Raw genomic sequence first — 27,496 nt, forward strand, 5'->3', positions numbered from 1 at the left:
TGAGTGGAGATCTGGCAGAAGGCATACGCCAACATACATGCACAAACAGACACACACGCACACAAAGGAACAAACACTAAACTTTTGGAGTACCTTGTGCTTCACCATTTTCCTCAGAATTTCTACCATATTTGGGTCCCCTTTGGGCAATAACCAATCCATTTTATTTATTAATTAAATCAGTCCTTAAATTTCTTGTTGATCTAAATATTATCCATCCATTATTCCAAACACACTCACCAGGTCGGCAGCCACTGCAGTCCTGTCCATAGCGTGTAGGGACACAAACACACTGCCCTGTGGTGCTGTCACATACTGACCCCGTCACTGTCCCTCTGGGGTCACAGATACATGGTACACAGCCCTGGGACAACCCCTCTGATGCGACACAAAACAACACCAGAAAGAAGAACAGATTTAGACTTTTTTTCTCCCAATGTGCTCTTTCTCACTGCTTATACAACAACACAAAAGCTTTACGGAACAAAAACAAAACATCTCCTCAGACAAAAATTCTGACTTGACATAATTATGGGCTACATGTGGGTCTGTATTTGCCCTTGAGTTAAAGAGAACACATTAGTTACATAACATCCATTTTATTCTAATTACAGAAACTATGCTATCTGTCAAGTGACTCTACCTCTTAAACTATACAGAGTATATGATTTGTTAAAGTTTCTGAACAACTTAAGCTTTGCAAATAGTGATGGACTTCACTAACTAAACTTGGATGTAACTTTAGCTTTGGCTCTGTGTTCTCGTACTCTGGAGGTGTAAACTTCTGTTGTAGTAATGGTAGGCACAGTTGGTACACTGTGCTCCCTCCACCCCCTCTCGGCATGGGCACTGTCCGGTCCACATATCACATACACCCTCTGGCACAGTGCCACGGATGTCACATGCACACGGCAGACAGCCCAGGGAGTTTCGCTGCTCCAGGGTGTGGTAACCATGACGACAAGAGTCACAGTGACGGCCTTCCACGTGTTCCTAAAAAAGAAAGGAGGAGGAAGGTATAGGTGGAACGATAGGAGGGATGTACAGTTTACAAAAGAAAGATGATTCTGTGTGCTGGTTGAACTATAAGTGAAGTGTCATGATAACATTGTAGTAACTGTGTGACCCCCAAGGCAGCCTAGACAAGAACTGCCAATAAAGGTGTTGAACAGTCACAAAGTTTATAGTCTGACTGTTTTTAACACAACCTGTTTATCTGTTTGCTCTGCCAATGGCGTTTTCTGATTAGATGCCACTTTGGAGTTCATTATGTATTTACAAACTCGGGCAGCTGTGCGAAACATACATGGTGGTAGATAATTCAGATTATAAAGAATGAATTAAAAAGAGCTGGGTGAGAGGAGACCCCTTTTCAGGGCAGGACATTTTATTTTGTGACCTGGCAAAGCCATATCCAGTGAAAATTTGCTACTCTAAATGATTGCTTTTCTCGAGGTTTAAATTCAAAGTAAACTTTAGAAACTTCCACACCTCTTCATCTGACCACTTCACCTGTAGTGTACATACATAGCTCCATCATTTTTCATACTTTCTTCTGATCACAAACCAAAACCAAACTACTAAACTAGGTTGCTCCTGCTTTTTTCTACTCCAGTTGCTAAAAGTTTATTGTTGTTTGTAAAATATTTACAAATCATAATTTTCTGATTCAGAATCTCTTGTGCTCACCCTCAGCCATGCACACTCATATTCTCAACATATAGTATTTTGTCAGAATGTAACTGCTATTCTCTGGCCAGTGGCCACCAGTGCCATTGCAGGCAGGTGGGGAGTGGTTGTATTTGCTTTTTCTAATATGAGACAGCTTGGTAATCATTGAACACATCCATTATGGTAAAGTCACCTGTGGTTGACATTATAATAAGCAATAATAAAAATGTCATAACCAAAAAAAAGTATACTTGTTAACTTGCCTTACACACACACTGTCCTGTGTGAGGATCACAGTCTGTCCCAGGTACTGTCCCTTCTTGTGAGCAGTTGCAGGGGGCACAGGATCCCTCCAGTCTTAAACCATACGAACCCCTGCCACAAGAGTCACAGCGCTGCCCCCCCACCCCGGGCTTACACTCACACTGCCCCCTCTCAGGCTCACAGAACTGGCTGAAGGAACCAAGGGGGTCACAGTCACATGGGACGCAGCCGTCTGGGTGGGACAGGTTCCAATAACCAAACTCACAGCGGTCACAAGAAAGACCTGGAAAGAAAGTGAGAGAGAGATGGAGAGAGAGAGAGAAGGCATTTACAGAAATGTTGAGGAGAGGACAGAGAGGGACCAGTTGAGAGAACCAGAAATAGAAATAAAAAAAGTGAATTGATGCTTGCTTGTTCACAAACTAGCGTTTAGCCTCTCTATGTTTGCAGGCATGTGTGTGCGTGTATGTGTGTGTTTGAGTAAGAGAGAGTGAGAGAAATGGTGGGTGAGTGTATAAAACTGCCATCATTAGGGCCAGGCCCTCTACATATGATGGATCACTCACCTAAGGCCAAACACTTAATTTCACTGAGCGAGAAAATAAATAAATTAAGCAACTACAAGAAAAGAGCGGAGGGAAAGAAAAATAGGAGATGGAGGGATGGAAAGATGGATAGAGGAATATAAAAATAATACTGAACTACCATCTGGTGTAAGAACAAGAAAAGGTGAGTTCTGTTCATAAGAAAACCTCGGCTACTTAAAGAAGAATATTTTTTTTCTGTTTGTTGCCAAATTATTTTTTTAAGATTTATTCATTATTAACAGGTTTCAAAAGATTGTCAGGTAAAACATAGAAAATGTAAGAAATTTCAGAATGCAGAGCAAGTGTGAACATTTCATTTCTATGCCAAAAGGAGCTATGCAGTAAACCATGTGAAATGAACCTTTACTATAATAATTATTAGCACTTTGAGTTCAGTTATTGCTTTTTATTCATTTATGCATTAATTAATTTATCTTGAATTTAGGTTTAGGGCTGTCAACTCAGCATTTTATTCTGACATTGTGGCAAATTATTCCTGTTGTGTTTATAATTATTGCATAACAACAAACACCAAAACTGATCATAATGTAGGAGGTTTTGTGGCTACAGCAGCAGTGCTAAACTATAAGGCTAGTTAAACTATGATATGCAGTGTGAGTGAGCAGAGCTTATTTGAATATGCCATACGTATTCCATGACAGGCAATCTGTCCCTAAATGGATGCCTGGGGGCAACGCAGTCACCACAGCCATTTATGAGGGAGAGCGTGTTCGTATGTGGGTGGGGGTGAACGTGTGTGCGTGTACATACGTTCATGAGAGCAAACCTGTACATCTGCGTTAGTGCACATGACCAAGTGTGTGCGTGTCTGTGTGAGTGTGTGCCCTACTCAGTGTGCGGTAGACACTTGGCATTTCCCCTGGTCTGCCCACTTTAATGATTTTATAGATTTGAATGTATTTCTCTCCATAGATCATATTTCATAATAGTGAAGTCAAGATATGTGTCTGTGCGTGTGCATGTGTGTGTGTTGAGGTGTGCATGCACGTCTGAGTGTGTTGGTGGTAAATACGCAGGTTGAATGATGCTTACAACCCTAACAATGCTGTGATATATTGTCCTAAGTGGGAATTTTCCACAATAAAACTGTACAATTTATAAAGAATCCCACACCCATTGTAAAAAGAGTTGCTGGCAAAGTAATTATATTTTCTATTTACATTTTAGACATTGAGCTGAACAAGTTTGCATTTGCCAATCCTATTTTTGCAGCGAGTCTTGTGACACTCAAATACTCGTTCCAAAACACAGAATAACGGAAACAACTGAGAAAATCAAAGAAGAGAAAAGAGAAGAAAAAAAGAAAAAAATCAGAAGACAATAAAAAGGAAAGAAAAGTGAGAACATTAGAGGCTAGAATGTGATAGAAGATATTAGATCAGGACAGAAAGGAAGTAATTTTGTGTTGGCCTGTGCATGTGTACACGCGTGCATATGTGTGTGTTTTCGGGACATGGCCCAGTCCTTTTATCAGTAGCCAGCTGGTTAACAGGCTCATGCATCACCATTTCAAACGCTATTATGTACACACTGCACTCTGGCACCTTGTTATGAGTGTGCGTGTGTGTCTGCATGTGTGTATCTTTGTCTGTGTACACACATTTCAATTCCGTCCTTCTGAAGCGTGCCTGCCATTGCTCTACTCAAAGTATCAGCTTGGCGGTAATAAATTGCCATAATCAAATCTCATTTCTGAAAAATACCTGTGGGAGCAACCAAACAAACAAGGACAGAAAAAAACGAAAGTGGGTCTTGTAAGACGGAGTGTGAAAAATACAAGGGGCTGCAGCAGTTTGTTTTAATCAACTTGGCATTGAATTAGAGAATTAAATACCAGCTTAGTCCTTGATGGCATGCAAGCACGCATGCGCGCACGCACACACACACACACACACACGCGCAAAGAAACTCTTATAATCATACAACACATACAGTTAGGCAAAGACAAAAGTACATGAACACACGATCACATCCAGACACTCTCCCTCTTACATATACATAAACATAAACAGACACTCTTACACACATTTACAAGTTCACATACACATGCCTGCCCTCACATGCACAACCGTAGGCCCTTGATAGCGAGGCTTAGCAATAACCATGATGCGTTCAGTTGAGGAGCGTTGGCCGGTTTTGCATTTCATACGAGCCTGCTCTTCAAAGACACACAGGGGAGAGAGTGAAACCATTTATCACAAAGAGAAGCACAACGGCTGGAAGCACCGCCAGCAGAAAAGCCTGTTTATTTTGGCTGGCAAAACACTTTGGGATATGGATGTTTGTGTGTGTTTACGCCTGTGTGTATACACTTGCCTCTTTTGGTATGTGCACCCAGTATATCCACTTTTACTTTTGTGTGCACCCCAATGAGCAGCTGCACCTATGTATTAATTAAGACACCATTACTGGACAATTAAACAGAGTAACTGTTCTAATGAGAAGCACAAGATATCAACAAAGTACTTGGGGAGATTTTGTAAGAGAAACTATTTTAGGGACTAGACATTTTGGAGTTAAAGGGTGTGCTGCTGTGGTAAAATACCATGGTCTGAAGAGATTAAATTACTTTAATCTTTTCCTTATCCTAAATTAACCCTCACCCATAATGAAGTTGCCTGGCTTGTATGGGTGGGATCTAGGGGGATGGCATGAACCTCCATGTGTGTTACAATCTCTGTGTAAAGTTCCTCACCAGCAGGTGGCAAGAAGCAGCTCTGACGCATATAATTGTCTCTGAGAAGCGCAGCGCAAAACACTACAGCACAAGCAACCTACCATCAAATATGCCACCAAAATAAAACACAAAAACAACAATACCAGAGATTACAACTTTAAAAATCTTTTGTCAGTGGTTTGTTTACCTGTGACATGGGGTTTACACTGGCACTGTCCCGTGTCCTGGTTGCAACTGGGAACTCCTCCTGTTGAGGTGCTGATGATGCCAATGTCACTGCAGTTGCAGCGGATGCAGCCATTTGGATTTGAGGCTTTAAGACTATACCAACCAGGCAAACAGTCTGCACACCGACGACCTGTTACTGCAACCTTACATCGACACTGACCTCCTACCTGGAGGTGAGAAACACAGAAGAAGAGAGGGACAGGCAAGGAAGAGAAGAAAACAGGTTTTCAACTGACTTAAAAACATTTAAATGATCACAATTGAAGATACAAGGGTTTCACTGGTCATCAACAATTTACTTGTGTTGTGTTGGTGTGTACCTGGGCACACTCCATGCTGCCGTTGACTGTTCCAGCAGTGTGACAATTGCAAGGCTGACACACATCAACTGAAGTGGGATCAGATTCCTCCAGCCTGAAAAACCCACTTAAACACAGCTCACAGTGCTTACCTGATAGTGAGACAGACAGAAACAGGGTGAGAGACAGAGAGCAAGAAAGCTAAAGGAATAGGCAGAAACCACACAGAGATCAAGAGATTTGTTCCTGTTCAAAGGTCCAATGAGACAAGCCTTATTTGTCTCATTGGGAAAGTGGTTTTGCAGAATCATGAAAATGTGACTGACACACATGTGACTAAGGCACTATGTGCCAATATATAAGCAACATGAAACCCTTTATAACCACCCTCCAAATGACCACTGCCATCACTTCTAATCAATTTCATAACCCTTTTATTCCCTTTACTACCACTGAGAAGGTGTACAATAGTAAGGATTAAGGAGTCCATGCACAGTACCTGTATTTATTGGAACTGAGTAATACAGACTTGTGTTAAACTATATTCGTCTGTATCTGTTTTTACATAAATTGTACACTCACTTACACTCACTACTACATTTGAAACCATCTCTCTTTACATGGCTGACCATAAATACTAACATAGCACTCACTTCAAAGTAATGATATTTTCTAGCTCAACATCTTGTTTCAAAGAGCTATAACATTAAGGCTGATTAAGAAACATAAAATCCGTTTTTAAAATTATATTTATTTAGTTCTTGTAAAATGTGAAAAGATAATTAGCTAATTTATGTTGCTAACACTGTACCCGTGGTGTTGTGCATGCAGTTGTCACAGACACCTCCTCCTCCTCGATAGTGCTCATCTGGTTGGTCATCGGCTAAGACGTTGTAATAACATGAGAGGGCATGGCCGTGACACTGGCAAGACCGGCAGTTCATAGGCTGGAGCTGGTCACCCGACCTGAATGGCTTGTCATTGTGGAGGGGCGCACAACGTTGGCACTGTAGAAAACAGTTACATACAGTATATAAATAGAGACACATTTCTTTATTTATACTTTCTTTATTTATACTATAATGTAACATACTGTTTGGATATAATGCCATAATGTTATAAGAATTAACTCAATTACTTAGCAGCTCACAGAAATTGTAATAGTTTACGAAGTTTACATAGATACAGAACTGGAAACACATGAAAAAGGACCCAAACACAGTAAGCAAGTTTGAGACAATAATCCAAAGTGCTTCGCTGTCTGTGAGAATACAACATACACATTTAAATTAATTACAGCTTTGATGGTGAAAGCATTCTTTGACATGAGATTAGGAATGTATATAACCACTTGCATTAAGCAATAGCATATAAAAAGGTCATAAAATGTGCATTTAGTGAAAATAACTGTGTGCATGTGTGTGCATAGAAAAATGGTCCCATGACAAGTGAAATGCTTGCTTTTATGGAACAAAGACACAGAATGAGACAGACACAGAGAAAGAGAGAGACAAAATGAGAGAGAGAGAGAGAGAGAGAGAGAGAGAGAGAATATAAAGAGAGAAAAATCAGCAGCCCGTGTAAATCTAAATCTAAAGAGAGAGAAGAATAATACTCATAACTGAATGGAAAACACAGAGGTATTCTCTACTATATAATAAGGAGCCAGTACATTTACACACACGCACGCACACACACACACACACACACACACACACACACACACACACAGAGCATAGGGAAATCAGACCACTAATGAGGAGTGACTTGCAACAGCCAGGGCTCTCACACAGGCCCACTTTCATGTCAAAATAAACATACTAAGGTGAGGAAGGGAAAAAAGTGATATAAAAAATGCATTTTTCTGTAGCACAGAGCAGCAGAGGCGAGAAGCAGCAAGTAAAAGCCCTTTGATTTTGTTCAGCAGTCAGTACAAATTATGGCGGACAAGGGGGGCATCAAATGGCGGGATTAAAAATGTATTAAAAAACACAGGAGTTCCTCCCATGTGTGACACATGCAGACCTGCACTGGGCCCATTATGTATGACACACAGAGGAGGGGGGAAGGCAGGGGAGAGAGGGGGGGGGGGAGAGTGTAGATGGAAATAGGGAGAAAAGGCTCCTATTTTGTATATGAGAGAAAAGGGAGAGGAGGTAGGGTAAAACGCAGGAAACCCAAGTGAACAGATATGAGAAAAAAATTGCCTTTGTGTTTTAAAGATTAAGACTGCAGTGACAGAAAGACAAGTATGAGACAGAGAAAACAATCCACAAGTGTGTGAGCAAGACATGTGGGGCGGAACAAGAACATGACAAAGAAAGAGGGAAGACAATAAGATCACAAATAAAATTAATGTTAGTACGTGAAGAAGACAAAAGGCCCCATGTGTAGCTACAACACAACACAAGGCCCTGGATGAGACATATACAATCACACAAAATCATATGCATGTTATCAAAAAATGTTTGCTGTTAATGGTGCCCTGTGGAGTTTATCATGTTCATATTCAGTGTTTCTCACCAAAATGCATTGTGTGTATGTATGCACTCTGTGCATTAACTGTCGATCAATGGAACAGGCAGGAATATGTATCACATCACACGTAAAATTTAGACAGCAAATTACAGTGCCACATAGTCCTAACACAATTTTGTTCAATTCATTACTATATTTTCATTAATTTAACTCCAACATCATTCATGTGTACACCACATTACATTTTAGGTATTTGCTTCTTCTAATTTGATACTATCTCTAAATTTTGCTGCTGCAGTGGCCAAACAGGATTACGTTAACAAAGAGAATTTTGAAAACAGTAGGGAAAAGTGGACTGTCTGCTTGTTTACAAAGAAGATTTAAGAAGACAAATACACTATCTCTCCACAGAACGAACAAGATCAAAAGGGTTTGCATATCTGTATATTTGCGTATGTGTGTGTGTGAGTCCAGAGCACTGCTCCCTGTTGGGTGATTATTAACAGGATCTAATGAAGCAGCAGGAGATTCTCTGGAGACATAATGTATACACACACATACCAACACACAGAAACACAGGAGACAAAAAGAAACAAGCGTGTAAAGACCTACACACACACAGACAGGAGAGTGTGTCTTGGGACATGTAATTCCACAGGAGTGCTGGGATGTTTGCATGTTCCTGTTTGTTCTCTCTGTCTGTCATGCTGTTTGGCTTTAAATCTATCTGATCTCATACCTACAGTAACTACCAGCCTCTCTGTTTGTCCGTGCTGCTTTTCCCCTGCCCATCTGTCTTTGTGGTTGTCTGCCTGTCTATCTGCAGCTCTGTCCCCCAAAACGTTTCACATATCAAAAGGTACTTTTCTTTCTGCACTTCGACCAGAAAGCTCTCGCTACATCTCACTCTTCGTCTCATCCGCTGGGGATGAGTGGAAGAGCGAGCTGTTGTAAGTTCTCCTCTCCCATATCTCCCTCCCTTTTCATTCCTCTTTCGTCTCCTCTACCTCTGTGCCTCCTCCATCTTCCCACCCATCCTTCCTCTTCTATCTCTTCTCTTTCTGAAACAAATCACTATGCACATCTCTCCGGGCTTTCCACCTCTCCCCTTCCTCACTCGCGTCCCCCTGTCTCTACCGTCCCCCAACTGCTTGTTCTCATAGCCACGGTGAGTATGTGAGCAGGAAATATTACCATACCAAATGAAAGGGAGAGGATTTTTTCTTCCGTCTCTTTTCTTTTCATTCAACATTGCGTTACCTTCCCTCTCTCCCAGCCTGCTAATTAGTCGAGGGACCGGTGTTTGGGAAAACTGCACACGTTCATTCTCTTCTTCATACAAAAGGTTTTGATGGAGCTCCATCGTCTGCACACAGTACCAGCAGTAAAAGGACGCTATAGATTGGGTGGACATGGGTTTATTTTTCTGCAAATGGCCGGTCCTCTATAACTGTACTGTAGCTAAGAAGAACATTAGAAAACTAAGTTATTCAGTTTGTTCTGCTGATGACAAGGCACCTCTGTCAGTACTTAATCAATAGTCTGACTCTTGACTCTTTAAACATTTGTTCCAACTTTTCATTGCAGAACACACTGTCATCTCACGACAAATTACGATGCGACAGATTAAAACAAGTGAGATGCTACAGACTGTTCTAGACTTCTTCTAACTAGACTTTAAGACTTCAGCTAGAATTAAATCAGTAAAGTAAACGAATGGTGAAAGAACAAGATGCCATTAAGGACATTATTATCCAGTAGAAGAAAGCAGTATATAGTGCAAGTTACGCAGTTACTCGTATATTTATAAAATGACAAAGTTGTTAATTGCACACACAGTAAAAATATATATATGTGGATATCACTGAAAAACATTTTTCTAAACCTTGTATACAGCTTACCAAATATGTCTTTGCAAGTCTGGTTCAATGCATGAAAAATATGAACGTGTGTTAGTGTGTGCATGTGGTGGACTGTGTTGCAGAGTAAAAGATAACATCTTATTTTCACTCTGAAAGTTTCGACAAAACCTGCTGAGTGAGGAGCCTACTCTAATGGATATGTGGACATTCAGATGGCCTGTCACAAGCATCTGTGTGTGTGTGTGTGTGTGTGTGTGTGTGTGTGTGTGTGTGTGTGTGTGTGTGTAATCTGCTGGGGCAACTCATCTTATCCTAAATGCCATGACAAATTTCACGCTCTCACTGGAAAGGTCGTGCCACTGGTGTGTGTGTGTGAGCATGTTTGTGTGTGTAGACGCCCATATTGTGTGTATCTGAAGTTAACCCAGTTAACCCCAGCATAGGTGAAAATCTGCTGCTGAGGCAGACTTTAGCAACAGAGATCCTGGACAATGCTACTTAACATCACAAGCCATCAATATCTATCACAGATTCAAACACAGAAACACACATACAGTGTCGTAGGAAAGGTTTCAGTCGTAGTCATCTGGAAACTGTTTTCAGAATCAAGACGTTTCGGCTCCCATCCGGAAGTCATTCTCAATTGTGAAAAAATGGGACGGGAACTAGAAATTTAAGCTACTCTGTGTTACATAAGCCCTGCCCTCAGGAAGGAGTCTACCTGAGTATCTGTTAATAGCTAGTTTCACCTGAAGCTTTCATATGCAACTACCTCATCACTGTCAAGTACCTGATTAGCATGTGATTGGCGTGACCAAGGTGTTAATACACTGTGATAGACTTTGGGCAGATTGAATCTCAGACCACCATTTCTGTTCAAAGAGGGGTTCTCTTTTTTTCACAAAAATGGCTTCCTTGACACCCCGTTCAAACCAACTCTTCTCTCTACTTAGAATCTTCACCTCGCTGTCTTCAAATGTGTGGTTTGTAGCTTTTAGATGCAAATGCACGGCGCTCTGTAATCCTGAGTTAGCATGTCGTCTGTGCTGATAAAGTCTTTTGTGAAGTGGCTGTTTGGTCTCACCTATATAATGTTCTTTGCAGTTTTCCTCACTGCACTGAATGGAGTAGACTACATTGCTCTGTTTTTGTGTGGGCAACTTGTCCTTAGGGTGAACGAGTTTCTAAACTGTCTAAAGATCCTTTGTAGTTTTTCAGACAGTCCAGATACATAAGGAATGGAGACAAAAGAAGTGAAAAAAGAGAACCCCTCTTTGAACAGAAATGGTGGTCTGATATTTAATCTTTAGCCCAAAGTCTATCACAGTGTATTAACACCTTGGTCACACCAATCACATGCTAATCAGGTACTTAACAGTGATGAGGTAGGTGCAGCCAGAAAACAATAGGCCTGATTACTGATTACTGGGCCATCTTGGAAACAATTAGGTCAGTTTCAGGTGAAACTAGTTATTAAGAGATACTCAGGTAGATTCCTTCCTGAGGGCAGGGCTTATGTAACACAGAGTAGCTTAAATTTCTAGTTCCCGTCCCATTTTTTCCACAATTGAGAATGACTTCCGAATGGGAGCCGAAACGTCTTTATTCTGAAAACAGTGTCCAGATGACTACAACTGAAACCTTTTCTACGATAGAACACTCCTGGACGAATGAGGGACTACACCGTCACATCAACCTGAAATTCATCAAACTCAGATACCTCTGCATAATCCTAACCTTCGGTTGGTTTTAATCTTATACTACACCTAAATTTAAGGCTTAAAAATTCTCACTGCTTGACTTTAACTCTTGTGACAACAACTCACATAAACACATGCACACACATTAACACACAATTTGTTCAATGATGTCAAGTCCACAGTCAAATCAGCCTACAGCTGCACACAGCCTGATGCTACTATCCCTCGTGCCTTAGGGTGTGGACTAAGAAACACACAAGCTGGTTTAAAAGAAAGGTATTGTGGACTGTTTTTGCATCTTACCGAGATGATATATTTTTACTTCTGTAACACTAATATCGGACAACATTAAATGCCCCCAAAAAACGCTATTCTGAACCATCCACTGACACTGAAAATAGAGTGTGTGTGACGTGATGCACAATACAATATATGATATAGCTTTCAGACTTGACTGAATCCATCAGTTGTGGAGAGACGCACAGAGACAGAGTGAGAGATCAAGTCTGACACAGAGTGCACATAAGAAAGAATCAAAAGACAGAGTGAGAGTGTGTGTGCGTGTGTGTGTGTGTGAGACTTTAAGTGTGTGTCTTCCAAGGCCCCCGTTGATCATCTTGACACATGTCTGAGCATTTCTGTCACTTTAATGTCACTGTGGAAATTCTGCAGATTAGTACAACATCCGTCATGGTGCTAGGTCGATCCAAGTCAACAGAACACATGCAATATTTAACACTAATATTCCCCACAGCCTTTTATGCTCCAATATTACAGAGACAGAAGAAAGGTCCTGAATATTCACTCAGAGAGATGACATGGACAGGTTTGGGAGAAGTGCATACAGGCACACACACGTGCACACACACAGATGATCACAAAAAGGACAGACACATACACGTATTGCACACACTCCTTTACACACTAATGTCTTTCACAGAAGGGTAGCTCTAGTAGAGATTAATTTACATAAAACATACACACAACCACACACACAAATATATCCATATTGCTTATTTCCGTTGCATCTCTCTAACACAAAACAACTACTGTATGTACAAGTGAGAAGGAAAGGAACAGATCAGGAGGACAGAAAGACATGAGACAGTAAGAAAAATGGAGAAAAGAGAGGGATGAAACATTAGAAACAGAGGCAAACAGAAATTAATTAAATACTTAGAAAGCAAGGCAATAGTGAGGGGGAGTAGAGTGAAATGAAGCGAAAGACAAACAGAGAGCGAAAGAGAGCTGATTAGAGATGCATACTGTGGGAATGTCATTGTTCTAGTCGATTTGAGACATTATTTAAACTGAGACCCGGGAGAGAAAGACAAAGTTTGAGAGAGAGAGAGAGAGAGAGAGAGAGAGAGAGAGAGAGAGATTGACAAAGAGAAGTGGATGGAGGTGGGACAGGGACCTAGAGAGAGGAAAGAGAAAAGTGGTGTATCAAAAGAGAAATAGAGCAGGTGACAAAGAGGAAAAGAGAGTGGCAGATTTTTTTTCTACATTACTCTGGATGATGGCATGTACCTGACATTGTTCAATTATTGTGTGTGTGTGTGTAGAAGCCCTTTCTATGATAACTTTTATTTTAGTTTGGAGTTCATGTAAGATAAAAACAAATAAATACAAAGGGTGTGTATAGGAAGGTGTTTGTTATTTGAGTTTGAGAGTGAGCAAGACAAGCAATTGAGCAGCTGCTGGTTGACAGCTGTACTTCACTGATGTCCTCTGTCGCCTCTGTTTGAAACTCTCTCTCTCTCTCTCTCTCTCTCTCTCTCTCTCTCTCTCTCTCTCTCTCTCTCTCTCTCTCTCTCTCTCTCTCTCTCTCTCTCTCTCTCTCTCTCACACACACACACACACACACACACACACACACACACACACACAAAAAATATGCAGACGCGGGTGTATGAATGATACATAAGTAGTGAATAATGCAGGCAGTCCTGTGCTACAGTGAGGTGGAACAGTCATACTGAACTTTTCACTGCTGACCGACTAGAGGCTTTGTTGGGGTGATGCCTACTATTACCTGGCAAGTTGTATTAGCTTTGTTGCAAGCAAAGGCCTGGTCCTGAGGTGGTGGTTAACATCAAACTAGAATGACATCAAATCGGAAACTAACATTCTGTAGCATACCAGTGTGTGAATACTCGCTGGTTGGTTTAACTGGGGGTGCCACTGGTGGTGCAAGAAAATATGATACTTTTGACATGATATTTTAGCCCAACTGTAAACCATCATGCACTACGAGCTGGTTGATGTAGGATTGTACTATTTCACATAGACTTCAAACTCAGTCAAAGGCTTTTTTTCTCTCCAATTGTATCATTTTGTTAACATAAAAACCACATTTAATTTTCATAGTTAGCATTCAGACAGCTCAGTTAGTCTTTTCAGGTTTAAATGGATCTTTTTTCCCAACAAAGTAAAGAAATGTAAAAACAAGTGACTAGACTTATTAGAAGTGACCTACTCTAAATCTAATTGAAAATGTCTGAGATTTGGGTCACTGTGTGGCAGACACCACATATTAAAGTTATCATAAATCACACAGCCCTTATAGGAGTCCTGCGCCAACAGGGCTGATGCCAGCTGTCAGTTATTTACAACTTTAACAACATACAGTGTACTGCCTTACTTAGCAGCCTGGCCACACTGATAGCTATCCATTAACCAAAATGTCAGGTTAAAAGCAGAACTGCCTGGCACTGCTGGTATACAGCATGGGTCACTTAATCAATTTCTCAGCAAATGAGAAATAAAACACTAGAATAAAACTAGTCAAAAAGAAGAAAGAAAAAATATTCTGCAGGGGAATGGTTCTAAAAAATAGTGTTTGTGTGTGTGTTTAATTTATTAGGGAAGTCCTCTCTATGTTGTTAAGAAGGAAACTGCTTAATTCAGACTATGAGGAGATTCTCCCCAGGGGAACTCCTCTGTGCTCAGTATGTGTTTGTGTGTGTGTGTGTGTTTATATGCTTGAACATGATATGAGCCATCTGATGCCAAATATCTGGATCTAATGCTGATAACTGGGAATAAAAATCCTCAGAGAAAGCAAACCAGTGTAATACATTTGTGTCAACATGATCCTCTAATACCTTCACAACACATACTGTATAAAACACTAACACAGGATGTGTGAGGTCCACCACCAAACTTACAAATGAGGTTAACATTACAAAGTTTTTGTGATTACATGTTTGTTACTCACATTGTTTCCCTCTGTGTGGCTCTCGGGCAGACACAGACAGCGGTATGGCGTTACACTGGTATCACAGTGGTCTGCATGGCCGTGACACTCACATCTGGCCAGATGACAGAGAGAAGGAAAAAAAAAGGAGAGAAAGATAAACACTGGGAGGACCTCAAAACTGCATTGTACAAATTTGATAATTCAAATATTTAATTTCTTATTACAATGCAAAAAGAAAAACAAATGTTACAACAAAAAGGTAAGCAAACAACATGACAAAAGCTCTCCCTCCTTCAGAGTTTCTTTTGCCACCTCCTCCACCCCTCGTCAATGGAACAGCAGTAGTGCCATTAGGAAGTTCCCATTCAACATTAATAAATGCCATCCTGAGAATTATCAGAGCAACATAACAGGTAGCACACGGCCCTCTCTCTCTCTCTCTCTCTCTCTCTCGCTCTCACTCACTCACTCACACACATGCACATTTCAATATTACTAAATAAAAAAAGATTACAAAAGGGTCTTAGACATGATTTTAGCAGTGGACCTCCAAAATGCCCTTGTTGACTTGCCAGTTCACTGTTGGTGAGTGTGTAACGATGCCAAGATCCACTGTTGGATAGGTACGCAAGCAGTCACACACGCACATGCACTGCAGGACTGTCAATTAATTATTTATTTAGATATTAAGTTGCTTTCTCTCTTTCAAATTGTTCCCTCTGTGTATCCTTTCACCTCTTTTTCTCTTTATACCACTTTCTGTTACAAGCTGGCTAGATTAATCAAATCTGAAGCATGTAAGCTCTGATGATTTTCTCTCTTTCTAATCAAATTAAAAGTGTGCAGTATTTCAGATTTCTGGTATCCTACAAGTCTTAGCTTCATTGCCTTTGATATCTAGCAATGATTTGATTCACTAATATATAACTGAAACAAGTGACAAGAAAATTGCTACATTGTAACTTATCCAGCTCATATACCAAAACAATTTAGAAGATTATTTATCTGGTAAAATGTCATAAAACTAAATACATGTATATTATGACATACCTAAATGGGGTAATAATGTGTAATAATGTTGGGTTTATGATTAAAATTTTCAGAAAGCTGCTCTAACCACCTGTAAGTAAATATGTCTGTCTTGAGAAAAATTTGGCACACAAAAAGTTGTTCATTTTAAATTTACAGAAACAACAGCGAATGAGCAGTGATATCCACCACACCGAAAAAGAAGAGCACCACCTACAAAAACTCAAACTTAGTCAATACAAAAGTAAGGCAGTAAAGATAAATAAAAGGAGTCTCTCTCCATCAAAAGTTGACTTTCCTTTTACAAATTAATGGCCTATGGAGACCCAGTTCTGAATTTTTGCACATTTTTGAATTATTTGGTCCCCTGTTTAAATTAACATAAACGTAAGCTTTCTAACCCGTCCAATTGCTGTGTTTATATGTGCTTTCACCATGTACACAAAAAACATAGAAATAACAATTCAAGCTGTAGGGTCAGCTGAGACAGTAACAGGGACCTGTAAACCCTTAGTGATGGCAAACAAGAAGGGGCTCAGAGCCGATCCTTGATGCAGACCCACCTCCACCTTGAACTCCTCTGTCACACCTACAGCACACCTCACCACGGTCTTACAGCTCTCATACATGTCCTACACCACTCTAACATACTTCTCTGCCACTCCAGACTTCTTCATACAATACCACAGCTCCTCTCTCGGCACCCTGTCATATGCTTTCTCTAAATCTACGAAGACACAATGCAATTCCCTATGGCCTTCTCTGTACTTCTCCATCAGCATCCTCAAAGCAAATACTGCATCTGTTGTACTCTTTCTAGGCGTGAAACCATATTGCTGCTCACAAATGTTCACCTCTGCCCTTAGCCTAGCTTCCACTACTCTTTCCCACAACTTCATTGTATGGCTCATCAGCTTTATTCCTCTGTAGTTGCCACAGCTCTGCACATCTCCCTTGGTCTTAAAAATTGGCACCAGTACACTTCTCCTCCATTCCTCGGGCATCCTCTCACTCTCCAAGATCTTGTTAAACAAACTAGTCAGAAACTCTACTGCCACCTCTCCTAGACACTTCCATACCTCCACAGGTATGTCATCAGGACCAACTGCCTTTCCACTCTTCATCCTCTTCAACGTCCTCCTCACTTCACTCTTGCTAATCTTTGCTACTTCCTGCTCCACACCAGTCACCTCTTCTACTCTTTGTTCCCTTTCATTTTCCTCATTCATCAACTCTTCAAAGTACTCCTTCCATCTTCCCATCACACTCCCGGCACCTGTCAATACATTTCCATCCTTATCTTTAATCACATCCTTCCCATCTCTATCTCTTTGTCTGGCCAACCTGTACAAATCCACCTCTCCGTCTTTAGTGACCAGCCTAGCATACAAGTCCTCATATGCTCTTTGTTTGGCCTTTGCCACCTGTACCTTCACCTTACGCTGCATCTCCCTGTACTCCTGTCTACTCTCTTCAGTCCTCTCAGTGTCCCACTTCTTCTTAGCTAACCTCTTTCTCTGTATACACTCCTGCACTTCCTCGTTCCACCACGTCCACCATTCCAAGTCTCCTTGTCCGCTTTCCTCTTTCCAGATGACACACCGAGTACCCTCCTACCTGTCTCCCTGATCACAGAGTCTGTCTCAGCTCCTCCCTGAAAACTACACGACATTCTTCCTTTTTCAACTTCCACCACTTCGTCCTCTGCTCTGCCATTGTCTTCTTCATGTTCCTCACCACCAGAGACATTTTACACACTACCATCCTGTGTTGTCTGGCTACACTCTCCCCTACCACTACTTTACAGTCACTGGTCTCTTTCAGATTACGTCTACACAAAATGTAGTCCACCGATATTAGCTTATTGGAGATATATTGGTATCGGCGTATGTGTCTGCTAATAAGTAACAAGAGAAGTGCAGAAATGCCAAAGACATGTTTGATGTTTGCCGCTCAGCAGTACATAGTTTTCAGGGATTCTTATCAATGTTTGCTTACGTTATGTGTGTAAAAAAAAAAAAGACCAATATATTGTTATCAGATTTTTAAACGCTAATGGTCGGGCTATGAAAACCACTTGCTATATTTAAATGCTGAAAAGTTTTAGGAAAAAGATGACATTTCTTTGCCAAAATTTAATGCAGTAACGTAATGTAAGAGGAACTCTAACACGTAGGACAATCGATGTTCATGAGTGCAGACATACACAAAGACACATACTCAAGTTGAGTGTATTCTCTCTTGCCAATACGCCTATTTACATGCATTATAAAGAATGAAGAGAGAAGAGATAGAAAGATGGAAAAAGAATGAAATAGAGGGGGGAGACGGGGAGGGATGAAGAATTCACAGATGAGATTTCAGCAGCTCTAAATCTCTGTTTCTCCTACTTCACTGTAACAAGCTACTAATTAAAACAGCTTAGAGGGAGGAGGAGGGAGAGAAAGAGTTAGAGATGATTGCCTCCTGCATAATCCTATAATTACCACAGACATAAAAAACAGTCACTCTGTCTAATGAAGAGATGTGTTCACAATTACTCCCAGAAAGCTCTGCTGAAACTCAATAGTCTGTGTCAAAATATTTTTCTAGATGTCGAACTGCGCTCACACATTTTTAAAAATCAACACTGAAAAGATCTTCAAGTGTTTCTTTCAAACCATTTTGCCACTTAAATAAAATTTTGACAAGTGACAGGAGTGACTTAACTAACAAAATTATCACATACATATTGTAGTTCATCTACATTAACTAGTGTGTAATTCAAGTTTTTCAAGACATACCACAGATTTACATATCCAGATGAAATCATTTATCATGACTGCAACTCAAACACCATCAGGAACTTTCAGAACTCCTCACCTGCCACTGATGGTGATCTCGTTGATGGCATAGTAGCTGTGTCGCTGGTTCACCCCAGCTGCTCTGGTGTGGTATTGTCCACTCAGGTATATCCTGACCTGGGTGGCTTGTACCATCTTCTGTAGGCTAGGAGTGTTGTAGAAGTCATTATAGCCTGGCCTCGGGTTTGGCTCTGGGGTCAGCAGGCTGAACATGATGTTACCTCCAGAGTAGGGCACATCACTGGAACACAGGAAACATAAACACACATTAAACCAATTAAGTAAGAGCAAAAAAACCCTAAAACATATGATTTAAAAAAAATAAATTTCAACGAAATGTATGTTTGGTGATCATGTTGGAGAGGACATTTTTTTTTTATCTTTTAGGAAATGTTAGTCACATCTCAACTTGCAGTGTTGCTATGGTGTAGTAACTTCTTCTTCAGATGTAATAAGTGGTGTACAACAGAGCTGGACCGATAACTCAGCCAGGCCAAAATATCAGGCAATATTAGCTTATTGGAGATATATTGGTATTGGTGTATCTCATACCTGCCAACACTCCCGTTTTTCCCGGGTTTCTCCCGTATTTCAAGGCCATCTCCCAGCGCCCTCCCGTTTTGTTGTTTGTCCTGGGAAACTCCTGTTATTTGCATGGCCCTCAAACTTTATTATGAATACACCGGAATACACGGATCCAAGTTTTGGATGTTTGTCTGACGTCACCCAAGTTACCAGATTGTCTATGAAACACAATCTACACACACAATCCACACACTACATACAATTTCAACCCATCTGTCACGGCAACCTGGCTACCCACGCCCTGATTCAAGGGGCGTGTGTGCAGCTGCTCTCTGCACAGGCAGACAGCCAGCTAAGTTAACGTTAGCTGTTGTCAAAATGAGGGCAGGGCAGCCCGCCGCCCCCAGAAACCCCCCTATTGTTGGCAGGTATGGTGTATATGTTGACTGATAAGTAAAAACAAATTGCAGTATAGAAATGCCAAAGTAGGTTGGAGAAATTTAGAAAAATTGTCGCCATTACACAGTTTGTCCACGAGAGAGCAATGACAAGATTTTTCAACTGTAAAATGTCCCGCTTAGTACATATCTTGGTCATAACTCTTTAAAAAAAACAAATCTTAGAGATCCGTATCAAGATAGTTATTTATGTTATATGTGTATGTAAAAATGTTTTTTACTATGAGCTGATATGTCATTATTCGATTTTTCAAACTTCAAAATATCTTTATCAGTATCATCATCAAAAGTCTAGTATTGGTCAGGCTATAGTGTACAGCAAAGACTACAGCACAGCGAACACACATTACATACCATGGCAAAGAAAAAAACTACTATTATTCTGCCTTAACCTTGACATTCTTCTTCTTTACTTCCTTCTTTTCTCTCCCCGTAGCAGCCTCCTTCTCTTTGCCTTCAGGTTGTGACCTATTCCAGTCACTTCTCTTATGCATGTATTTGTGTGTGTGTTGGTCTAGCTTTTGTCATACAATAAGCACAGTGTACACACTATCGCACATACTGTTGCAAACATAACGTATGTGTATATAGGTGTGTCCACATGAGTCTATTTTGCTGTCCTGTGTGTTTGTGAATATGTGTTTAGTGTTTCAGAGTTTGGATTGCTTACGTATTAATGGATAAGGTAATAAAAACGTGTTTGAAACATACCTGATGGCAGCTACACACACACACACACACACTTATTCAGGCACTTAATCACCTCTGCTAACCAATTTCCTGGGGGAAACCCTGCAGTTTGAAACACCAAACTAACTGACAACCAAACTGCTGCAACTAATGTAATTTTTTAATTTTTCATTTTCTGGTGTAACTGGGTAATTCTGAACACAAATTGTTAGGTCACACATGGGAAATGTTTCCAAATATAGAAAACTGCTACCCCCTTTGTGTTGCCTGTGATGTGCAATTGACAGGTCATTAATTAGCTAGTTAGACTTGAGATAATGGCTACTTGGCAAACCTCTTTATAAAAGTTGAGTAGTGCAAAGAATATTACAGTAGAAGCATGTGGACCTGAAACAACCTGGTTGGACCTAAAAGATCCAACTTATTCCATGCAATAACAAAAAAAGATATGTATATGCATATAAGTATATTTACATGCAGCACACATTTCAGCCAGAATCCAAAGCACAAAACAAAATCATGCAAACAAGATCAATTTAGTGCACAGCACAATGTTCTATTGCAGACATTTTGTTAAATTCAGCAAGTTTTTTCAAATGAAAAAAGTGAATAAAATAAAATAAAAAGTGAATTGAAAGTCATACTACAGCTGTAAATAATTTAATTTACTATACAACATGAGCACCACACATACGTTGTTTTACTGTTACAGCTATAGCTAAGGAAAAAGAGACTTCAACAGTTAAATGAGAACAATTTAAATGTTAGCCATAAATCAACCTGTATCTAAATTCATTTAGTTCCAGCTCTCACTTGCCATCTATTGCTGTGGAAAATGCTGATCATCTCACAAAATTACCTGTTTACTTGTTTATCTGTACATGTAGACAAGATGCAAAAGGATCGCTAACAGCACTCCTGGAGCAGTACTGTAATTGACTGGTATGAAAACACCTGAAATGACTGAGGCATTTCTAAACATTTATCTTGCTAGACACTCCAGCAGGCTCAGAGGGGGCAACACTCTTGCGGGATTAAATAAATCTTGCAAGATAAAAAACATAAATCTTGCAAGATCAAAGACAGTGCTCTTTTTGATATAATTATCAACCACTAATGTGTGCTGAGTGTGTTATTATGTTGCCAATGTGAGGTTCAATTGCTCTCATGCCAATTTAACTAATACGTACTAACTGTGCCAGGAAAGGTTTTATGTGATATCTTTTGTCTTCAAGTGAAAAATAAGCAATGACTACATGATCTGTGATCTATTCATACTTGTTCTATCTAGTGCCAAACAAGACCTTGATACAAGCAGCTATGCCAAGATTTAGTGTGCGAGATTGTGTGTGTATGTTAAGACTATGTTCCAAGTCCATTTCTCTTTCTAGTGCCAATCTAGAGCCTGTTACCGGTCATGTGCCAAGACAGCGCTGTAGGTGGTTAGCTTTATAAGTCTCTAGTCACTGTGAGAGTGCCAGAGTGTGTGTGTTTTAACTGTATGTGTTTAACTGGTTTGTGTCTGATTTCCTTTGATTTATTTTGACTTATGTTTCGTGCATGTTAGTACATGCACAAACACACAAATGTGTGTGCATAAATGTGCGTTTATGTGTATTTGTGTGTGTTCATATACTTCTTTATTTAGTCTTGCCAGTAATTTCTGTGTAATCTCCTCTGCCTTGGAGGCCATGACCACCCAATAGCATACAGCGAGAATATGTGGTTCAACTCTGGGGAGAATGCCCTAAACAGAATAAGACTGTTTGAGGAGTTTATTTTCAGCTTAGGCAGTTTCAAATGGGATGATCAATCCGAGGACAGGCATCTTTATCTTTATCTGACTGGTGACGCTGAAAAGGATGCAAACTTATCTGAGTAGATAAAAAAAATAATTTGGAGCTTTTTAAATTATTTTCTCAAATTGTCCAAACTGAAAACAAATATAAATATGTACAGTATATAGTTATTCTTTTTATTTCAGTGTATAGTCAATAATAATACAGTAAGGTCAATAATATAATAATAATTTTTCACACCTGCACAAGCGTTCACACATTGTATCTACCTGGGCAGCTGCAGACAGTTGACTGAGTCTGGTCTCAGTAAAGGCCCATTGTTCTGCATTTTAAACACACTGCAGTTTCTGGCCATATACTGCCAGTCCAACCAGGGCTGTTCTGTGGTGGTGCCACCCTCAGGTTCTGTGAGGTCAAGCCTCCGTCTTTGTATCAGAATTGACTCAGGCAAGATGCCGCCAAACTGAATTATAACGTAGAATACCTGGAGGAAAGAGGGGTTCAAGTGAGCATGAATAGAACCAGATTTACAATGCAGGTACACATGTACAATGTAATGCAATCCAAAACAACAGGCATGCAATAAATCCTACCATGTTGAAGCTTTAAATGTTCTGTTGTTGACACTGTGTCAGACATATTTATTCACTATAGTCATTTTCGAGGCCATAATAAGAGCTGATATTGTTTTGCATCGCATGACATTAAAAGGTATTTTAATTTTCTGCCCCCTCATGTATGTGAATGGTATGGACAAAACATTAGAATGTATTGGTCAGTTATTGTGTTTTGATCCAAGTAACATTTTAATGACAGGTCTTGTGCAGTCTTAGTCATTGTCAAATGGTGAAAATTTAATTTTGCTCCTAAGTCATTTCTCATCTTTCGCTATGGACAACCTAAAATATAACTAAGGGTTTTAGTTGAAAACAGACAGCCCTCACACAACACATACACATATTTACACAAACACACACGGCAAGTAGGTTCCTATAACACATAAACCGTGTGTCTGTGTGTAGGTGTGGGTATGTGTGTTAAGTGTTATCTGCCCCACTACAGTGTGGGCTGGGACACTGAGTTACACAGCAGGGAGCGCATTAAGCCACCACCACTGCGCAAAACCCAGGCACACACACACTAACACACATACCCCGAACTTCAGAAAGTGTCTTTTATCTGGGGACTTGAGTTGAGCTACCACGTCAGGACAGCTCCCAAAATCCTGCCCACACTCACATACACACTTCAGAGAGAAGAGGGACGAGTCTTTTGACAGCCCCAGTGTCGACAACGCCCAAATCCAGCAATCTCTTTCTCTCTCTCTCTGCCCCCCTGTCTGTCTCTCACTGCAGTGCTTAGAAAGAGGATGAAACTACTGTCCACTGCACATACAGGTGCAAGCAGATAGATACTGTACAGTGTTTGTATTGCAGCATTTCAACTGTACACTGCACAAAAACAGAGTTTAGGTGACTGTCCAACCCAATGTAGCCAACAATAAATGAGCAAGTGAAGAGGCAGATACACCATTTAGACGACACAGTGACATAGAATAACCCACATTTGCTGTCGATCTGACTGGGTCAACCCATGTTATCTGGTATTCTGTAATAATTATAGAATTATCATAGGAATACTATAACACCACTGTAGATATTGACAGCAACTTCTAGCCCTCTAAATCATACATTTTATATGATGTTTATATACACTTTATATCTCACACATACCTTGCATGATTGCATATGTTGCATTAATTTCTAATAAGGTGACCCAATACAGACAGGAAATTTACACCACTGTGCATGCACCACTGTCTGAATATTGAGAGAAAATATTGTGGTGATTTTTTTTTAATGAACAATTGTGTTTCATATAGTATATAAAATGAATGAAAATTCTGCTGTTTGGTAGTGTTGTGTACGCAAACCTGTAATGAATGGGGTTCAACTACATAAGCAATCTGAATGGGTCAAATGTGGATAGCAAGTGTGTTCATCATCCTGCATAACACACAGGGCTGGCGTGTGAAAGTGTCCAAAGTTGTTCAAACATACGTCAACAGAATACACATTATTCTATTGCGAGGATCAAACACAAAGTCTGTATTATTAGATGTGTTACCTGGTATTGTCCATTAGCCAAATCCACGGTAATAGTGACTCCTTCATCCAGTTCCTGTGTAGTCATGATCTTAGACAGCCATGTGGTGCCCATGTCCTGATCATTGATATAACTGAGTGGATGGGCATTAAGGTTGAGTCTTAATACTCTATCATTGGTGGTGTCCTCAACATCATTGGGAATGCAGTATCTGTTAACAGTGGAAGTTTTTAGGTATATTAACTGACATATTAAAAAATAAAAATGTGAGAATGTTGGTGTTCAAAAGAGGACAGGCTTTTTTTTCTGATAGTAACACTAAAGGGTGAAGCTTTAGAGAGCCATTGATCAATAACAAAAGGCAGGTTCACCACTATTACATATACATAAGAAGTTGTGATACTGTACCTCTCAACTAAAGGGTGTACTCTGGGGTGACTGGGAGGACAGCGACACTCTGACTGGGCATGGAGCTTGGGCAGGACCCCTGAGTACACCTCCACTATTTCCCTGGTAAAACAAGAAACAGCAGACCATATTTAACTATAATGCAACACTGAAGCAAAATATAATCCTATGCATAGTATGGGATGAAGAAAGGACCAGTTTACTATCACATGGCATAAAGTTGAACAATGCTTAATGATTTAGCAGTTTTTATGAAATTGTATTTGACACAAACTACACTATGGCTATGTTTAGATAAGGAATAATAAAACAAAAACATCTGAAACACCAAAAGAAAAAAGGGGCTGTTAATACAATCTAAACTGTGCAGTAATCATAAGGATGAACACAAATGACAGTGACCAAACAAGGCTTTGTAATAACTTTTGAGATAAAATCTTAAGGCACCTGTTGATGGGTCTTTGACTGAACATTTAGTGCAAAGTAGAAAATCGAAGGCATAATTTGAAAACTCAATCTTTCATTTTGTCTTTCCCTAATCTTGATGAGAGAAACTTGTAAGCTCCAAGTCCTTACTATGTGTAGTACATCACTGCTAAGCAAAACACTAATTGCCTTGTATTGAATTCTCAGGAAAATCCTCTGCAGTATGGATCTTAAGATGCAATGATTAGCTTTCCCCTTCTTTCCTCTAACCATCTTTCCCTTTATCACTCCATACTGCTCCTCTTCCCTTGTTGCTTTAGTCTATACAGTATCTGTCTATTTCTCCTCATTTCTATCCCTTCCTCCCTTTATTCAATCTATCTATAGTTATCACTTCTCCTCCTTTTCCTGTGTCAATCACGGTTTCCTTCCTTCTTCCCTCTAACTTTTTCTTTCACAACACTCATTTCCTTTGGTCCTTTTTGATTCATTCATTACCTGTCTCTCTGCCTTACTCTATCCAACTCACCTGTTGGTCAGAGTGGCAGGATAAAATCTAAAGTCCTGCATTCGCCCAATGAACTGATTAGACCCTGGAGAGATGAAACGAGAGAAGAAAAGAACACAAAGTAGCTGTTAATGGGTTTGTACTGAAGGCAGTGAGTGAGAGGATTTCACAGTATTTAGTAGATTATCTTATCAGTTTCTTGATACCAGCTAAGTGAGGCTGCCCACAGCAGCTTATAATGGCCACGTTCATGATACAAAGCCGAACAGGATCGGCCACAGTCTACATTTGCTTCCATTAGAGAGCAGCAAGGCTTATAAGGACAAATTCATTAGGTTGGTTTGATGCCAGGGCCAAAACAGGTCGGTCTAAGGATCACCAGGTATTACCCACTTGCCTCACTCATTTTCACTGAGGAAACCTGTGCTTCTCAGGGTTTACTCTTTAGTGTGTTTCCTCACTCTGTTTCAACTTAACTGATTCTTGTCTGTAGATGGACTTTTATCCAAAACCACTGTCTGTTCTGGACATTTTAAAATCTTTTTTTCTAAACTCTGGACAAGAAGATATTCAGCAGGATTTAGAGCTAAAAATAACTATCTGCCAAATACTTGGTCTATAGATAAATTGAGAAAAATGGCCATCACAAGTTTCCAGAGCCCAAGGTGATGTCTTCAGAATACTTGTGTTGTCCAAACAATAGTTCTAAACCCAAAGATATTTAGTTTAAGTAAAGCAGGAAATGTCCACATTTGAGAGACTGGAACAAGCTAATTTGGGGCATTTTTCTTGAAAAATTACTCAAACAATAAATCAATTATCAAAACTGTTGCAAATGAAACTTATCCGTTACGCGATTAATCATGTTTTTTAAGCTATAATAAATGCATAAGTTGGCCTAATGACAACACATGTTTTAGCAGGAAAACAGGAAGAGAAGAGAGAACTCTGAGAAGAAAGGATCTACAAAGAGGTAAATGCAAAGATGTTGGACAAGAGATGCCACATATATCAAAAATGCCAAGATGCCAAAGGCTCTTTATCAAGCCAACATACACTGGAATATCTCAAACATATGGGCACAATGTCCAGACACACATGTGGATACTGGACTGCACACAAGAAACACCATCAAACACATAAATGAACACAGGCAAGCCCTCAACACATCTCCACACACAACTATACATACATGACAATGTTGGACAGAACATAAGAGACCCACACAGATGTTGATGCTGGTCCAAAGAGAGTCGGAGTCTTTTAGTGTCCAACAAACTTCTGTCTAGTTTGACAACTCTTAGAAGACAGATAAACGTCTCTAAGCATCAACAGAATCCCTGCCATGCCTAGCTTTGTCTGTGAGTGTGTGTGTGTTAGAGGCTTTCTTGTGTGTATTCCAAAAAAAACATCCTTACTTTAGAGAATGGGAGTGTATGAGTGTGTGTGCATGTGTGTGTATTTCCATTTGAGAGAGGCTTTGCCATGTTTGGCCCAACTACAATGTGAGCGTGTGTGTGTTGGGGGGATGTATGTGTGTGTAAAACAGAGAGAGAGTGAGAGAGTGTTACGGGATGTAAGTGTGTTAGAGCAGTGTGTGGTTGTGCAGCCTTAGGCTTTGGCTCAGGATTTCTTTAGCGTGTGGAAATGGGATTATGCCTTCCTCTGAAAAGCACTCTCCCTATTGTTACTGGGATGATGCAAGGTATAAGCCT

General features: G+C 40.1%; 1 protein-coding gene across 1 annotated transcript in view; it reads right to left on the reverse strand.

Moving 5' to 3' along the window:
• Window positions 1–27,496, reverse strand: part of ush2a (Usher syndrome 2A (autosomal recessive, mild)) — a 222,921-nt gene that overhangs the window by 165,948 nt on the left and 29,477 nt on the right. Inside the window, 12 exon segments of the mRNA XM_044199324.1 lie at window positions 241–378; window positions 768–993; window positions 1,935–2,218; window positions 5,408–5,615; window positions 5,769–5,899; window positions 6,559–6,754; window positions 15,008–15,101; window positions 18,881–19,102; window positions 22,603–22,817; window positions 24,461–24,650; window positions 24,848–24,949; window positions 25,803–25,866. Of these exon segments, the coding sequence (XP_044055259.1) occupies window positions 241–378; window positions 768–993; window positions 1,935–2,218; window positions 5,408–5,615; window positions 5,769–5,899; window positions 6,559–6,754; window positions 15,008–15,101; window positions 18,881–19,102; window positions 22,603–22,817; window positions 24,461–24,650; window positions 24,848–24,949; window positions 25,803–25,866 (2,070 nt within the window).

The sequence above is a fragment of the Siniperca chuatsi genome, linkage group LG1, assembly GCF_020085105.1.
Source record: "Siniperca chuatsi isolate FFG_IHB_CAS linkage group LG1, ASM2008510v1, whole genome shotgun sequence".
Lineage (NCBI taxonomy): Eukaryota > Metazoa > Chordata > Actinopteri > Centrarchiformes > Sinipercidae > Siniperca > Siniperca chuatsi.